The sequence below is a fragment of the Rhinichthys klamathensis genome, unplaced genomic scaffold (genome assembly GCF_029890125.1).
Source record: "Rhinichthys klamathensis goyatoka isolate OS25496 unplaced genomic scaffold, OSU_Roscu_1.1 h1tg000064l_1, whole genome shotgun sequence".
Lineage (NCBI taxonomy): Eukaryota > Metazoa > Chordata > Actinopteri > Cypriniformes > Leuciscidae > Rhinichthys > Rhinichthys klamathensis.
The window spans coordinates 2503248-2521245 of NW_026606607.1; the positions used below are offsets into that span (position 1 = coordinate 2503248).

A 17998-nucleotide genomic window follows, 5' to 3' on the forward strand; every position below is an offset into this window, starting at 1 on the left:
ATCCATCACAGCCTCATTTTCAGTCCTGAACTTCCCGAATATGGTGCTACCCTGATTAAGGTCTATTATGAGATTGTATCTCGCATTTCAGACTTTATAACTTGCAATTCAGACTTTATATCTCGCAACTCTGAGAAAAAAACTCTGAATTGTTTCAGAATCGGAAACAAGCTTCCATAGTATTCAGTGTTCATAAAGGACAAAAAGGCTGTCCTCAAAGCCTGTTCTACCACTGCAAAGTATTTACTTCACTTTTTGTGTATTGATTTTGAACGCTAGAAAAATCTTCCTGTGACATAAAGTGCATATATGATATAACACCACAGAATCTATTATAAAACCTAAGTGGTGTTTGCTAAAGTTAGAAGCTTGAGAATGGGCTCTTTTGGACACAGCACTTGCACTTTGAAACCCACTTCAAAGTTTGCGCCAAACGCCGTTGTGGGCTAATGAACAGCCAGAATGCATTAAAAGTTTTCTGTTAAAAACGGTGTTGAGTAAGCGACCCCTTACTTCAGCTAGACAATGACTTTATTCTAGAGCTGCTGTAAAGCCAAAACAATCTCTGTTACTTTAATTTCCTGTTATCTCTGTAAAGCTGCTTTGAAACAATCTGTATTCTACAAAGCACTATATAAATGAAGGTGAATGACTTGACTTGACTGCAGTCTCACATGACATTTTTGTTGATCCTGGAACAACATTTCAATCAACCAATAAGATTTTAGGGGCAAATATACAATTTATGTCATATTTCGGCTTACAATCAGGGTTAGGTGCTTCTGTGTTATTCACCAATCATTTCTCTCAGATTTTAGGTATAAGTTATGGGTAGTGCTAGGCAGTCACAATGAAATCAAAATGGCCAATTCTTGGTTTTTATAGAATTATGCAGTATTAAAGGATTTATCCATGCACATAAATTCATGTGCCCTCATAATCTTCAATCAAAATAACCTCCCCTCCCTCTTGCAGCGACATCTCATCCACAGCGCAAGGGCGGGGCAACCTGTCACTCACATTAGATTGACCAATAGCAAACCACAATGATCATCAATTCCAGACGGGCATTTTTATTATTTTTTTCGAGAAGCCGTTTCACTCGCACATATGTCACAGTAGGCAAGAAAAGAGTGCATGTTTCGCAACTTCCATTTCATGCCGATTTTAGAATTCAGCTTTGCTATCACAGGAATAAATTACATTTTGAAATATATTCAAATAGAAGACCATTATTTAAAATTGTAATAATATTTCACAATATTGTGATTATACATAAGCTATATAAGCCAAATGCTAACACCACAATGCATACTGTGCTCAGAGTAGCCAGCTTGTGACTGTTTAATGAAGGTAATTTGTTTACAGCTGTTTACACACACTTAATCTCTCAGTTCCTGCTGCTGAAGGCAATTAACCTCAGTGCTCACAGGGGAACGGCTTTGATCTCAGCTCTTTAAAACTACACCATACACCTTGCATCTTGTCAGAGCCTGAGCTGCCTATTGTTTCAGGGCAAGAGCGTTCTTCCTGACATGTTTTGGAACAATGCTATATGTTATATTCTTGGCTCCTTCTCAGCTATAACTAAAGCAAATCAATCAATGCCATTCAGTTACTGTGACCAGTTTTGTATTAAAAACTAGGTTTACACTTTGTGAAGAAAATCTGAGCTGTGTCTGCCATTGTAAACTCACCACAAAGATATGAGGCATTACTATTCGGTAGGTAAGATGTTCTGAGGGTTTTTTAGTGGTGGCTGTGGTGGGACCTGAATAGTCGCTATTTGGTTTCTTACTGGTCCAAGTGAAAAGACCCCACCTCCAAGTCTCTATGATATTCTGTTCTGTAGATTTGAAGAACCTGTGTAATCGTTCATTGGTGCTATAAAGGAGACCCGGACCAAACAAAGTCAGCTTCTGATTGGCTGAAGTTGCTCACAGGCATGCAGGAGGTATCACATTCCCTTCTCAGGGAACAATAGTTACAGTCGTAACCTGAGATGTTCCCTTTCGAGGCAACTCGTGCTGCGTCGGAAGTAGCGACGCTATGGGAATGATAATTCCCACTACGCTATACTGACAAGTGCCTGTCCTTGTGTGAATCTTGTCGAGCAAAGCTTAGGACATAAGCACCTGAGACCCTTGAACTTCCCTTGGTCCGGCTACACGAATGGAGGAGGATAAAAAGCCTGCAAGACTACTGAGCAACTGAGCGAGAAAGCCCCAGAACTCCCGCATGTGTAGCAGGTCTTAACCTCCACGCCACACAGGAAACAGGATACCAGAGGGTGTCTCCTTAGATATCCATTGCCCCAGGTGCATAGTAAATAGCTATGGCCACCATGAAAACCTTAGTGTGGAGGGGGATAGCCCAGCAGAAAAGCGATCCTGAAGGAACTCCAGCACTGAACCAACCAGTCAAACAACTTGGTTCAACTGGCAATTCCTGCATCATGAAGTGAAGACTCTCCACTTATAGCATAGTTTATAGGCATATAGTTTCCTTGTGGAGGAAGCTCTAGAGTTCGGATGGTCTCAACAACTTCGGTTGAGAGACCCTTCAGGGGCCAAACCCACAAATCTGGGCGAGGGTTTTTGTCTGGAACAGAAGGTCCCTCCTGATGGGAATCTCCCATGGAGAACCATCGAGGAGAGACATAGGTCTGAGAACCACACTCTAGAACTCCCGGGAGTAGATCGATTGGGGGGAAAGCCTAAGCCACGTCTGCACCCATGGCATCCATCCCCAGTTGACCTGGATGTGTGAGGGAGAACCAGAGCGGCCAGTGTGTTTCCTGAGACGTAAATAGGTCCACTTCTGTCTGGCCAAACTCTCTCCATATATAGTCTCCACCACCTCGGGGTGGAGCCTCCATTCCCCGGGCCTCAGCCCCTGCCTCGACAGGATGTCTGCTCCCTGGTTTTGGTGCCCAGGGATGTAAGCTGCTCTCAGGATTTGCTATGCCAGGTTGTAAAGTGGGCACGACCACAGACCTGATATTTGTAAGCTCCGCCACCGAAAGCAAACCTCAGGGACTTCCTGTGTTGTGGAAGGATGGATACGTGGAAGTATGCGTCCTAGAGATCTATAATAAAAAAACAGTCCTCGGATATGATTTGAGTCATGATTTGTTTCAACGTTAGCATTTTTAACTTAAACGTTTTAGCCATACAATTTAATTTGCATATCTAAGATCGGACGCAACCCTCCATTCTTCTTCAGAACGATGAAGAACCGGCTGTAGAACTCAGATTCTCTCTCAGGTAGAGGAACCTGTTTTATGGCCTACTTCCCAAGAGAGTTACTACTTCTTGTTCCAGAGTCTGCTCAGGGCCTACCACGGTGGGAAGGACCCCTTTGAATAGAGGCGGACGAGAACCAAATTGAATTCTGTAGCTTCTCTCTGCAGTCTGCAGGACCCACTGAGACACATTTGGCAGAAGTTTCCATGCTGATAAGAGAACCAGTCTCTCGACACTGTCGACGCACAAATGGTGGTAAGTTTAATGCTTAGGGTTAGAGCCAAGAAGTTTGTTGAAATCATTAACCTCGTGTATGAGTAATAGTAATAGTGATGTCTTCAAAATATTGAGTCATGGACAGTGCAAAAACAATAGTTACATGTTAACAAACTCACTTATTAAATCTAGATTTAAATAACAGGATACATTTTAGTCAGTGTTCTAACAAAAATCCAAACACAATGACGTTATATCTGGGTAATGATTACAATACCGCATAGACACCTAATATTTTTTCCATAGGAAACACGGTAAGTTCATCTTTATGAGTTCATTGGAAAATGTTGCTGAGTGGGAGGAAGATCTTTGTGGTTGGCGAGACTGAAAAGGCTTTCATGAGCTGCAGACTGTGAATTTCTCTCTGTTTGTGTGTGGTGACCTGCTGGCCTTCATTAACATGCCTCAGTAAACAGCCTAATGAGCAAACAGAGATGAGATGGAGGAGAGAAAGTGTGAGAGGACGAAGTTGGCCATAAAAATAAGGTGTGTGAGAGATAGCAGTAACAAGTATCATCACATAATATATTAAAAAGGTAGTGTATACTTTTTCTGTGTCTTGAGCTCATTACAAACATAAAGGTATGCATCTAGAGATCTGCTAAATAGATTGGAATAATTACATCTTTCAATTTGTTTTCGTGTCTTTCTTTTTTGTCCCAAAATGAAATACATGTGAACCAATAAATGCCATACTGGTTTTATTAATTGATTTATTTTCTTATATTATGCAGGGGTTAAATAGGTGAATTTCATGAATTCTGTAAAAGTATTCATTCTTTTTTGCGACAAGCTATAAACTTCTTATATCAGTACGTGCAATTTTTTCCAACGTGTATTTAATCCCAAGTATTCTTTTCATTTAAATACTTAATTTTGTATATATTTTTAAAGTAAACAAATGTCTGACCAGAATGTAAACTTCCATCTTAATCATTGACAGAGCAGGTTTATTTGTGAGTGCATGTAATCAAATTGTATTCGTTTTTGAGGTTTTAATTGTCCTTTCATATTAGTTTCTTTGCAGATCTTCTCAAAGTTTTTTTTTTGTTCTGCTTTATATGAACTTTTGAGTATATGGACAAAGAAATCTCAAAATAATTATGTTCTCAAACCACAGCTTATAAAGCATGACATTTATAAAATGTGTGTAGGCACAGATTTGATGTTATAGTGTACATACACTTAAATCCATGACAATGTTCAGATAAAAAAAAAGAAGGTATTTGATGTGGAAAAGTGATTAGCTAGTCAGGTTCTAAGCAGGCGTGTGCAGTTTTCCTTGTGGCAGAGTCGGAGTACTCCAGGTATTTGGAAATCTAATAATAAAACTCTGTTTTATTAATTACACAGCATTAAAGTTCAGTTGTTTAGTAAGCATACTTTGGTTCTACATGTGTAAATTATTTCGGCCAATCTATAGGCTATAAATGGCCTATAATGCAGAAATAGATTTCACATCTGGAAGTGTGTGTGTATGTTTGTTTTTTGTTTGTATGTTAATTTGTTTGTGCATATGTTCGTATCTGAATCACACGTACGCACATTTGAAAAATGATCTCAAATCATAATAGGGCGGTTTTAACACATACAATTTTGACATGTATATAAATTCCTGTATTTGTGATTGGCTGTATCACAAAAGATGGACTTTAATTAAAAAAATGTGTAAACATATTTATAAAAAATACTGTAAAAGAGCTATAAAACTTCCTCCATGGTGTAAAAACCAAAAAGACCACATATCGATCCAGAAAAAAAATCTCTTTCCCATACCTGCCAACTTTTGAGTTTTGCTCGGCGTGAGATTTGTTGACGGGGGGGGGGGGGGGGGGGGGGTGGAAGAGACGAGTGCGATTTGTTGACACGGGGGGGGGGCGGTCTCGCTCGCGCAAGGTCTCTCGCTCGCTCTACGCGGTTTGGAGCACAATCTCTGTCTCGCATGCACGCTCGCTATAGATAACGGGAGATTTTTAACGAATTTGCGGTATAACTAGTCGATCACGAGTGGCTCAACAGGTAGATATATAGATAAACTCATCTTCCAGGCATTTGACCGCCCGGGTTGACACTTCAGCGTGAGAAATCGGGAGTGTGGCGTGTGAGCGTGTGAAACCAATCAAATGCGGGTGTCTCACGGCCAATGCGTGAGAGTTGGCAGCTATGCTTTCCAAAGATCTGGAACTTTCTGACGTCAGGTACACTAGTGGTATTTTTACTTTTCATATCTCTCTCTCTCTCTTTTTCTCTCTCTCTCTCTCTCTCTCTCTCTCTCTCTCTCTCTCTCTCTCTCTCTCTCTCTCTCTCTCTCTCTCTCTCTCTCTCTCTCTCTCTCTCTGTATAGTTGACGTCTGTCTCTCTTCCCAACCATAGCTTTTTTAATGGATATTTTCTTGTATGGACATCTCATTTGATCTACACCAGAAACATCTGGTTCAGCGCTCTACACCTGCTTTCCATTCCCATTCTATTGTTTCTCACAATCAGTTTTCTTGCTAATTTAAGCACTATTAGTCATGTTTCGGCAGACATTCAATTGTTTTCATTATCAAGTTCCTTAAAAACGTTTGCATTAAGTGTATTGCAAATATATCTCGGACACTATTTGCTCTAATGACATGACTCTTTCTTTGTCACACTTAAGTAGTTCAGTGTAAAGATGTCCTGTACTGCCATCTGAGGTTTCACCAAACTTCTGCCCTCTTTCAGTTGACGCTGTGCCCAATAGAAGGTTTTCTGGTACCCATCTGGGGTGGAAACCTTGATCCTGAACATATGGGTTAGCAAAAACGGCTAAATATATATATTATTTGCATTTATGAAGCAACCAGTATACTAATACAAGATCAAAAACAACCACATGTGACATGTTTTAGATTTTTCTAACATGTTCTCGAAAGTATAATATTACAGATTTCAGTCCATATGGAGTAATTTAGAAATTCTGGAATCACCAAAAAGCTTTTTAAATAAAATAATAAAAAGAATATTGTTCTTTGGCAAAATTGTTATGACTTTAATTTTGTTTTATCAAAGATTACACACTACATCATGTCTATGGTAAATGAATTCCCAGTCGTTGCATCAAAATGCACTAGTCCAAAGCAGACATGGCATTAATGTTGCCAAATGTTTGTTCACTTCACTGTTTGTGATCTGTAGTTTGAGCACATACAAAAGCAATTAAACATGGTATGCAAGGCAGCATATGGCAACAGTATTTGAATAATAGAAGACATATGCCACTTACAGTTAATAACGGTACAATGTAACTTAGGACAAATTTGTGTCTGTTTTGTATTTTTCTTATATATATCAATTACAATGAGAGGACATTATGGTCAGCAGTTTTCATTCATAGTACTAAATATATATAAATATTCATGATCTGAAAAATGCAAAAGGATTTCGTTATTTGATTTCTTATTGTAAAATATTAAAACAAAAAATAAGTCAGTAATGCATCTATATCTTTCATATAGATTAAGCTATATTATTTGAATCCCAATCGGTTTAAAAAGAAAAACACAAAAGTGTGCACTGTACAACATTCTGCACTACGATTAAGTGCAGTAAAATCATCACATCAGCTCACAAATACACATAAAAAACACATTCTTTCTTACTTTTTAACAAACACACTCTGTGACAAACACACGTAAATACTGTTTCCGCAAATTTAAATCGATTCCAAATCAAACAGATATGAAAAGCATTAACTCTCTTGCGAAAAATTGGTCACTGCTCAACCAGCCAAAGCACTTAAAAAGTACTTTTTTAAAGTTCATTGTTCCATACAAGAAAAAGAAAAAGAAACATGTTCATATTTCAATTTCTATTTCTGTAACTGAACTGTTCCTACATTCCTCCTCACATAATTCCAATAAACATAGAATCTGAATACCAGAGGAGTATTAATAGCACCTGTGCATTTCAGCTATTATAAATGAACCAAAGTCCATCTGTATTGTTTCTACTTTGTGTGACTGCACCTTATGAAAGCACCATTTAATTTTTTTTAAATCAGTTAATTACAAAACCATTGATCTGCATATTTGGGATCATGATGCCAACCAAAGAATGGAGATGTTGGTGCCTCCCTCATGGGTGATCTGGTTGATTCGCCCACGAACGCAGTCCAAAGAAACATAGATGGCAGTACCATTCTGTACTTCGAATGAAGTTCTCAGCCCCACGCTGGCCCACTCACTACCTTCAGGCATATGTCCACCCACCTGCTGGGCCAACGACGTGGCCTGACCTCCATCCTTACCTTGCCGGTAAAGGGTCAGCTTCACCACATTGCAGGAGTGGATCAGCTTTAGGTTGAGGGCCACACTGACCGTGCCGGCTTCAGAAAATACAAAGTTCCTCTGGGCATGTGCCTCACCTGAACCAGCTAGCCGCATTTGGTCTGTATTCGGGCTCATCTGCCTGAAAAGCAGGGGTTTATTTCGTACTGCCCCAGAGGGAAGACCTGTTCTTGAGACAGTGGCTGTGAATGTAGAGGAGACAGTGGTGGGGATCCAGATCAAGCTTATCATACTAATCCCAGAATTATCGCCAAAGTAGCGGACATTGCACTGAGATGGGGCAACAATCTCAAAATTAAGCCAGTCTTCTCTGTCTACCCTTGTGGCTCCGGAAAGGGTGATGGAAGTGTCCCTGTAGTTAACACCAGACTTAAAGGAGCGTAGCACCTCCTGGTTAGTGCCATTTCGGTTGACGTAGGCAATCAGTGAGAAACCTTCTCGAACACAAGCATGGCCCATGGAATAGATGGCCTGCTGGAGCACAAACTTCACCACGCCACTCTCCATGAAACGCACCCCGCGGCTGTCGTGGGTCAGTGCCACTATGTAGGGATCAGAAACAGCGGCTATACGGAAGGTTGGGCGATGGTTACTCTGATAGTGGGCTGCTGTTGACATCTGAGCAGTCATGGCCACGGCACCGGTGTCATGGGATAACCACAGCAAGCTGAACGAAGCCCCTCCAAGCTCATAGACTTGAATATCTTTACTCTGGTTGCAGTATTGGTTGGGACTCTTCAGCACGAGTGTCAGTATATGACTGGGTTCCACTTCAACTGCTGTACTTACAGTCACACCCTGGAAGAACTTTCTCTCTGGTTGCTCAATTCGAACCCCGCTAAGGTCTCGACCCTCCTCTTCACTGCCGTTTATCCGTATCCCGACCTGGAGAAAGTTCCTGCAGCTGTGCTTTAGTGCAAAGTTGTAGTCTATCCAGACCAGTCCATGTTGTTGGAGATTGAGGTAATCATCATGGTTGGTCAATAGGTTGTTTCCCTCTTTGCCACGAATATTAAGCTGTAGCCCTGGAAAGATGGAAGTACTCTTCGATTTTGTTGGTGGTATGACAATCGAAGCAGCCCAAGACTGTGAGAGCATGTTCTCAGACACAGTTCCACATACAGCATCACTGGTGGAAGTGCAGGGAATGCCAACAGGCTCACCATCACAGTCTGAACAAGCCTGGCACTCCTGAAGTTCCTTATTGTAGAAGTACTCATGACCACACAGCCCTGTGGAAATCTCCCTCTCGGAGACACCAAGACAACGAAACCCTCCTGATAAACAAAACAAAAGGTAAGCTTGGTGAATCCCAGGAAGAGACTATTTGAAGGCAGACATTGGAGTTGCATCATGTTTTTAATTTGCTTACCTGGGGTATTAAGACATTTTACTCGCTCCCCACACAAGCTCGGTAATTCAAGGCATTCATCCCTGTCCTGTTGATAGATATTTGTTACTCAAAGACATGTTAAAGATTAACACATACACCTTTGCTTGCTCTTTACTGAAATCTTATGTATTGCATGCATAATGCAATTTCTGCCACAGTGTCACCTGGCACATCCTATCAGCAGTGGGGGAGCATTGTGACACCAGGAAGAATCCAGGGGGACACATAGTGCACCTTTCACACTGCGGTGGATCCTTTTGTAAGTCACAGTATTCCTCAAGTCCACAAGCAATTCGACAGCCCAACAATGGACGTCCTGCGTCCCCAGCTACATTCATCACTTTGGCGTTCACATCTACCTTATGCACAGCATAGGACTTTTGCAGGTGGCTACGTGCTTGGTTCTGAAGATCGGCCAGGTGACTTTCGAAATGGCTTTGCAGTTCTCCTTGCAGACCTTGGAAAGAGACTTGCTTGACCGTCTCAGAAAGCAGACCGTACTGAGCCTTCACCACATCCATCTGCTCGAACATGCGGCGCTGCTGGCTGAGTATCTCACGCTGCTGGGAGAGGAGGGCTCCCTGCTGTTCCACCAGCCTCTGCTGCAGATCACGAATCACCACTTGCTGAGCTCTCAAAGCTTCCACCAGCTTCTCTTGTCCCTTTGCCAGCTGTAGGTGTAGGATAAGTGCGTCCTCGGCAGGGACCTCATTCTCTCCTTGTGAAAGAACGAAACAGACAAGACTAAGTGGCATTAACTCAAAAAGTGTATGCTAAGCTTTAAAGGTGCACTATGCAGGATTTTCCAGTAGCACCTCATTGCAGTACACGAGATCCAGGCGGGGAGTTGGATCCAGATCTAAGGGGTGGAGATGAGTAGGATTAGGGGTGGGTTTAGGGATCAGGGGGCGGAGATGGGTAGGATTAGGTATATGTAAGTTGGGAGGAGTTGGATCTGGATCCAACTCCTCCCACTCCTCGAAATCCTCCCTGGATTTCGGGTTCTGCAGTGAGGACCATCTTGGATTTTCGGAAAAACATCAAAATAAAAGTATAGACTCAAAAACAATCTCAATCATTACGTATCTACAGAAATACTGTGCTCGGGATGTTTCTGTGCTGCAATCTTTGGCCCAGCCAATAACGACGCGCGGCGCAGTTGAGGGCGGGGACTTTATTGTGTCTGTCTGAAGCTCGGGAGGCTTCGCTAAGTTCTTCTGTCTCAACACAAAACAATTCGCTAATGTTGCTATTGCCTTTTTGACTGTTGTCTGAAACTCGACAGAATACTGAGTATTGTAATTATGTTATGATGACACGTACTTATTTTTTATTAGCGAGCTAGACTGAAGATGGCTAAATATACACAAAAAAAATGCTATTTATGCATAATAAACACAATATTTGAAAAAAAATTTGCAAAATAGCTCATCACTCATTTTCCCGCTGGTATTCTTTTGCATCGGTTGGACTGCGTGCCTGATATCATGCTGGGGAGAGGGCATCGTTTACTATTAGAATTAAAAATCCTGCAAAGTGCACCTTTAAGAATGACATGTACATTTCCATTAATAGTTAGGCCTACTCTTGTCCATTCTACCTTATATTTCGATATAAAAAGGATTATTTGGGAGTAATTAGAGACATGCAGTTCATGCTCTCGCGTTGATGCAATTTTGTGTGAACTGAGAAAATGGTTATCTAAACAAGAAATTAGTAAAATAGTATCATTAGTAGAGTGAACAGCTTTTTGATATGTGAATGTTAAAGCAATTTTATTGCATCATTTTACAACCACGCGCTATTTTCTTTCTGTGCTAGAACTATTTCAATCGTATGGAAATGGATTAAAGTTGTCTGCAATTTCTTGACAGTTGACTGCCAGCAGTTCTGCAGCTCTACAACACGCTGTGTAGCCAAGCAGATGTGTGTGTTTGCAATAATAGTTCTTGGGCCAGCTGTCAAATTCCCCTATTCATTGATGTATGAAAATACCAGCAGTAATGTATTATGTATTATGGAGCCTGATAGTTTGTGTACACTCCCCACCCTGCAGCATGTCTCTCATATTGTTCAAGGACAACAGAGATAATTCCTCTGTGATGTCTGTAAATTTACACTGTAAAACCTAATGCTCAAAATAATAAATTGGTTTGAGTAGAGCCAACTTAAATTAAAAAATCAGTTCAATCAGATTAACTTTTATGAGTATTTAGAACTTTCTTTTTCTTTTGAGTTAACAAAACTGACACATTTTAAGTAATCTGAATTGTTTCATTGTTTTGAGTTTTATGAACTTGTTTCTTTTAATTCAGACACACTTAAATTTAAATGAAACTGGACTTGGGATTTCTACTTCCCAGCATGCTTTTCCATGACACTTAAAAGGGAGAGTGAGTGCTAAAATTTTAAAATACTAAAATGTTTTTTTTTATTTTTTGTGCAAGATTAATGTTAAGTGGGAGATAGTAGTGAAATAGTGTTTAATGTTTGGTTATGCTAGTTTAGTAGTTTCTGTTATGTTGGGTTTTTTTTTTTTTTTTTGGTTATCATCATGGTGACAAATGGAGCATGAGCTTGGTTTGAGAACAGATATATGTTAAATGTTTCATATTGCTGTACTCATTCAGCAAGTGCTATGCTATGCTAATGCTATCAAAGCATTGTGTTACCAATTAGCAAGTTATAGCATTTATTGAATTAGCTAGTTAAAGCTAGCCAAGTTTCCACTACTAAAAATATTTAGGTTGAGATTATGAAAATTTTAAGTTAAATTAATTAGCTTACTCAATATTTCAAGTTAAGAGCAGTTAAAATGTATGAGTACAAAATAAAAATCTGCAAGTTCTTACTTAAACTTAAAATTTCTTAACTTAAAAAAATTGGCACTTATTCAAGTTTACAGTGCACAAGCATTAAAGAGATTTCTTCTGTGTAGTTTGTATTAGACTTCTAGACAACATTATTTTTATTACATCTATAGATTATAATTCTGGGGAAAAAAGCAGTGTGGAACCAAGGTTCAGTGATAGTGTGATATCGAATTCATTAAGGTAATCCCAAATGTCTTGAGGGGCTTTGTAAGATTGTGATATAATTATCAAATAAATTAAACCATTAAAAAATCAAATTTTATTTATTTATTTATTTATTAATAAACAAACGAATTAAAATATAATATGTAAAACTAAAATAATCAGGTGAATACAAAGGTTGGAAACACCTGATTTATATCATATTAATTAATGATTACCATATTCATTTACTATGCAATTTCCACAGCCCAGGGTACTTTGAAGAATACCATGGTATTACCAGTAGCCTACATAAAAAAAAGAAAAAAAAAGGTACTTTTTTGTTAGTGGAAAAAGTCATGAAAATGAGTTATTACATGTTTCAAAATAATACCATGGCATTACCATGTTCGACAAAGCATATGGTATTACCATATGGTACTTTTTGTAAAGTAACAAAAATTAATTTTAGCTGGATTTTCTTTTATAATACACTATAGGCTAGTTAGTAGTAGCTTACTCTATTTGATTAAGTGTTACGCTAGTTACTTTCATTCAAGAAGTGCAGAACAGCTGGAACCACTGTTTCAATTCACCTGGTTTGATGTCACACGTGAGTTGAACTCCCAGAGGAGCCCCGACCTCTGATGCGGGATATCCAATGTCCGGAAATTCCCCCAGAAACTGAGCGGCTCTGTCTGCCACATGGATGAGGGTTGGTTGGCTGGGCTCGGGTACACACCCGTCTCCAGCACAGGGTCTCGATCGGGGCTTCTGTCGTATCCTCAGAGGCAGACGGCACTCAATTCCTTTACATTCCCCGGTGTCGTTCGCAACATGATCTGGTCCTTGAGGCGTAACGCAATCTGCGCACACAGGATCAAACACTCCAGCGACGCGCGTCTGGACGGTTTCCCTGGTCTGGTCTCCAGACCGCCCGCGCTGGGACAGAAACGTGGCGTGATGTTCAGATGAAAAGCTGAAGGGAGCATGATGTTGATTTATTGATCTGCTCTGTGTTGTCGGACTGTGTTGTCGCGGCGGTCTGGGCGATCTGCCTCCCGGACAGTGTGATCCGGAGCAGGGTCTGGCGTCTCCAGAGTCCCCCGAACGCGCGGAGCGGAACGTGCATAATACATAAACCAGCAGCAATAGTGTTTTTTTGGATGATGACATTGTTAATTCATTTATCTACTAAAATAAAAAACAACAGTTATGACTCAAGCGGGAAAACGCGTTTGAAAGAGTTCATTGAACTGAAAGAAATGAGGCTACGTCAACAATATGTTTTGAAACATAAAGATGTTTTGATTTTGTTTAAATCCGCAGATAACTATTTAAACAGTGAAATCATATTACCTGCAGCTGCCTTCTGTTGGAATGTCAGTTAAAACATAAACAGCAGGAGGTGAGCATCTCTCCTTTAGTGCAGTGTGTGTGTGAGCCACTCTAAACACTTCTGAAGGAGAATGTTATAGGCTGTGTCTCAAAAACCAGTGAGCTCCCTATCTAGGCAACATTTCTTTGGGCATCATATGTAGGCTGTATAGGCATCATAGATGTGTGCAGTTTTTCTAAGAATCATCATTTTATGCAGCATCGCGTTATTGTGTATGATGCATTTTTGGCCATCACAAGCAGATGCACAACAGTTTTGATCATTTGTATGTGCACATGCAATATTTTTGAGCATCAAATGTGCATTCACATAATTCTTGGGCAATATAAGCAGCAGTTTTGGGCATCATCGTCCCATGCTGCATTTTTAACAAATTAGGAATGTATGATGCCCACAAAGGCAGTCTTTTGAGGCAGATGTCATTCTCCTCCAGAAGTGTTTAGAAAAATCCTGCACACACAATGCCCAAAACAAATGTATGTGTGCTAAAATATGCTCTTTGTGCCAACTAGGCCCCAAATTGCTGCATGCATAACGCCCAAATAATCCTATATGCACATATGATGTCAACAAATGCTCCACGTATAATGCCCAATAATGCCAACAACGTCCCAAAACTGCTGTATCCGCAAATCATGGCCAGAAATGCTGTCTAGTTAGGGGGCTTGCTAGGTTTCGGCACACAGCCTGTATGTGGCATTCCAAAGACCTAATTAGCATCAGGTTTCCCCAGCCTGAGTTTAACCCCTCACTCTCCCTGTCTTTCATCTGTTTTTCCTCCTTTGATGTTTATTTTCCCTTTTATTTAACAGTGCTATGTTGTACAATATTCGACTTGACACTTTTAACACCAAAACACTGGGCTACACATAAGGAGCTATTACTGAAAAAGGCAGTCAACAAAAAAGGTCTGGTATTTTTCCCTTGTGAAAAAGAACTAAGAAGTACACTTTAGCGTACTTTTAAAAACGACATTTAATCCGAAAATAATATTAGTTCAAGAAATACTTAAGTGCAAACTGTTTGCAATGTGTTTGGACACTTTATTGCATGTACATGAAAATGTATTTTATATTAAGTGCAATTAGTTGAACTTATGAGTCCTTTTTGACCCACCTAGGACTAAGTACATCTTTATAGGTAATTTCGTAATTAATTATGTTGTCTCTATAATGTGGTTAGTCTGCAGAATGTACAACAAGCATTTATGGTAAAAAACAAAACAAAAAAACATTTCCATATTAAATGTGTATGTCATATATTTATACAAAGTGCCCTTTTTAAAAGGCATGCAAGTGTACTCTCTTAAACCTAAGTGGTATTTTGCAGTATGTCATTATTATTATATTACCTGCAAGTAGGCCAATAATTAAAAAATATATAAATATACTTTTAAGATTCAAAATACACTGCGAGTGCACATTTAAGGGTTTGCCAAGCTCTTCCTATGTTTTAGCTAAATATATCCTCCAATATAGGGATATGATGCAGACAGGAACTCATTGGCTGCAGTGCAAGGTTTTAATAGAGGCGTCTTCATGAGTAATGGAAAGTTGTGTTACGACCAATGTCACCTTTGTTTGTGGTCATGTCCGTTTTTTTTTAAAGATACACAGGCTTTTGATTGTTTAAACAGCTGTTGTCTGTCATTCAGAATCTGTCACGCAGAAGAAAAAGTCTGAAAGGGTCAGAGTTTATTTGCTAGAGTTCAGCCGGCCATGCTATACACACATTTGGAGAGGAGAGACGGGAATCCAGAGCTCTTGGTGCCTGATAATTAAAGAGCTTTCATTTGCATTTTCATGGCTTTTTCATGGATCTTCTATAGAGCGATGGTTAATTAAAATAAATATTCAAAAGCAAATTAAGCAAATTCTGTTATTGCTGGCTATAATGTTGTACTTTATATAACCAGTTTGCAATTAAGCAACAAATAGGATTAATAATGTATAAAATCAACTTCACAGTTTTACTTTAAGACATCTAAGAGGGTTGTTTAAAAGACAATGCCTAAAAGTGCATTGCAAAATGGTTTATTATCATTATTTTACTCATTTACGAATGTTTAGCCATACCCTGTTAGCTGGTTTGATATTCTGATTTTATCTCAGATGATTTCAGCAGAGGGTGCTATTTGTATCCTTGGACACATTTGCAGACAGTATCAGGATTTAAATTGTGAAGTTTGACATGCTAAGACACTTTAAATAGGCAACAGTGATGGTTAAATCTTTTTGATATTATAATGGCTGCGAACGACCAGAGTGTTTGACAGTGTTAAATAGTAGTAAGACCTATACATTAAACCAGAATAATGAGTTAACTGTGGCCAATAATGTTTTTTACAGAGCGTATCCCCTCACACCTCACCATATGGGCTTTTGGAGTCAATTGAGACCTACTTTCTTTATAAAGAGCTGAAGTGTGTCTGTTCATTGTCAGACCAGGTCGTGACCCTGTTATGAGCTAAGCCTTCACTTTATGCCAAATGTGCCCACCTCTCCAGCTGTTTATAGTGGTCTGTTTCAAATCACCGCTTAGAAATGTAACAGAGGGGATATGATCAGTTACATGAGAATGTATGTGCCTTTGTGATTGGAGTCACACAATCAATAAGAGCACACTGATATTAAATAGGGACTGACAGAAATCCACCGGCTGACAGATTCCACATCCTTAACTGTGAACAGAATTGGATATAAATAAAGCACATGCTGAATTGGACTGAATCACCAAACTCAACAACACAGTGTTCACTTTTAAAGTCAATATTAATTTTAGCTATAATGTTAATCTCAACATTTACTAATCAAAATTTGTATCTGTTTGCATGTATTAATGCACTGTGAACTAACATGAATATGAACATTTTTGTTAACAAAGTGTAATAAATGCTGTAAGGAGATGGAGCTCATTGTTCATGTTTGTTAATGCATTAAATAATGTTAACAAATGAGACCTTGTCTAGTAAAGTGCTACCAAATCAAATTCAACCCTATTTACTTTCCTAATACACATTTGTGTTCTTTTTGTGGACATATCATTAGAACACATGATTTATTTATTTTAAATTTTGTGTTGACTTTAAGATTGGTCAACAAAATGTGTTTGACATTTACTACAAAAACTGCATGTCAGTCACTTATACAGTAAAACCAAAAGAATATGGCACTGTTTTGGTTTATACCATGGTCTTTCTAAATACTAAATTCTGATTGGCTGGAAGGTGTGCAATAAAACTGTTTAATGCAAGTCAGTTTAATTACAGTTCTACATTAATGCGCTGATTTCTGGATGAAATGATTTTTAAATTTCCAGCACTGGAACGCATTTTTATCTCTTGCCATGGTGGCAACTCTCAGACAGGTTGTAGCCTAAATGCGAGCAATGCGGATTGAATTAATTGGCAGACGTGGTGCGCTGCAAATTCAAACAAAAGAGCCAATAAAAAGCAACATAATAGCAGCGCTTTACTAAATGGCCTTTAAATGGCAGGCACATTAAAAGTAGACAAAGCAACAAATTAATATTATTCAACATACCCTAGCTTTTTACAGAAAATATTCAGATCCAAATCCCTTTGTAATCGTTAACATTTTCATAAGTAACTGTAATTTAATTAGACATTTTTTGAAAATTACATAGTTACTCCTCAACACTGCGCATACGTCACTCGGAGATCGCGCTGCACACAGAAACATTCAGGAGCCAACACATTCTCATCCCAAGGCGTCATCTAACTGACACTTTTGACCGACGCACATGGTACCCCTTAAGCGTCAATATGAGACGCTCATCCTCGGGCGTCATCTAACTGACGCTTTTGACCATGCGTCTTAATCCGACACACATGGCACCCTTTAGCGTCAGTTAGATGACGCTTCCGTTATGGGTAGGTTTAGGTCTGGGGTAGGGTTAGGGTTAGACCACTAGGCGCGTCTCATATTGACGCTTAAGGGGTACCATGTGTGTCGGCATGTTGACGCATGGTCAAAAGCGTCAGTTAGATGACGCCTTGGGATGAGAACGGGCTGCAGGAGCACAGAAACTTGTTCTCAACATGACTTTTATTGATAAAATAGCTTCGCTACTGAATTGCTACATTATATTTCTCAGCAATGATGGGGTAACATTGCTGGTTTTGAAGTAATTACACAAAAAGCTTTGTTGTTAATAGAGAGAGACGCTGAACAGATGCAGGTAATTCACACACATCTCTCTCTCTCTCTCTCTCTCTCTCTCTCTCAATAATGAATTCAAATAAATGTTATAATCTTATGCACTATTTATCTCTGTGTCTGATTTAAAGCAGGCAGAATGCTAGATTTAATGAGCCATAACTGACGAAAATAACTGTC

General features: G+C 39.4%; 1 protein-coding gene across 2 annotated transcripts; it reads right to left on the minus strand.

Annotated features, from left to right (window-relative positions):
* Window positions 1-7550: 7550 nt before the first annotated feature.
* On the minus strand, window positions 7551-13685 carry nell3 (NELL (neural EGFL like) family member 3). 2 transcript variants are annotated; one of them, XM_056249873.1, is made up of 5 exons: window positions 13601-13685; window positions 12838-13435; window positions 9392-9945; window positions 9207-9273; window positions 7551-9111 (listed from the first exon to the last, which is right to left on the minus strand). In XM_056249873.1, exons 2-5 carry the CDS (start codon window positions 13415-13417, stop codon window positions 7583-7585), a joined length of 2730 nt encoding a protein of 909 aa, XP_056105848.1. In that variant the 5' UTR covers window positions 13418-13435; window positions 13601-13685; the 3' UTR covers window positions 7551-7582. The 2 variants fall into 2 exon arrangements, with proteins under 2 accessions (XP_056105848.1, XP_056105847.1); XM_056249872.1 differs by having other exon boundaries at window positions 12838-13432; window positions 13601-13664.
* Window positions 13686-17998: the final 4313 nt, after the last annotated feature.

Bases quoted from the DNA above. Each gene is read 5' to 3' on its own strand.
- nell3 (XM_056249873.1), bottom strand. From the start codon at position 13,417: ATGTCATCATCCAAAAAAACACTATTGCTGCTGGTTTATGTATTATGC. The intron at 9,946-12,837 runs GTGAATTGAAAC...TTCTTTCACAAG, and splicing joins CACGTGTGACATCAAACCAG to GAGAGAATGAGGTCCCTGCC. The intron at 9,274-9,391 runs GTGACACTGTGG...ATCTATCAACAG, and splicing joins CTGCTGATAGGATGTGCCAG to GACAGGGATGAATGCCTTGA.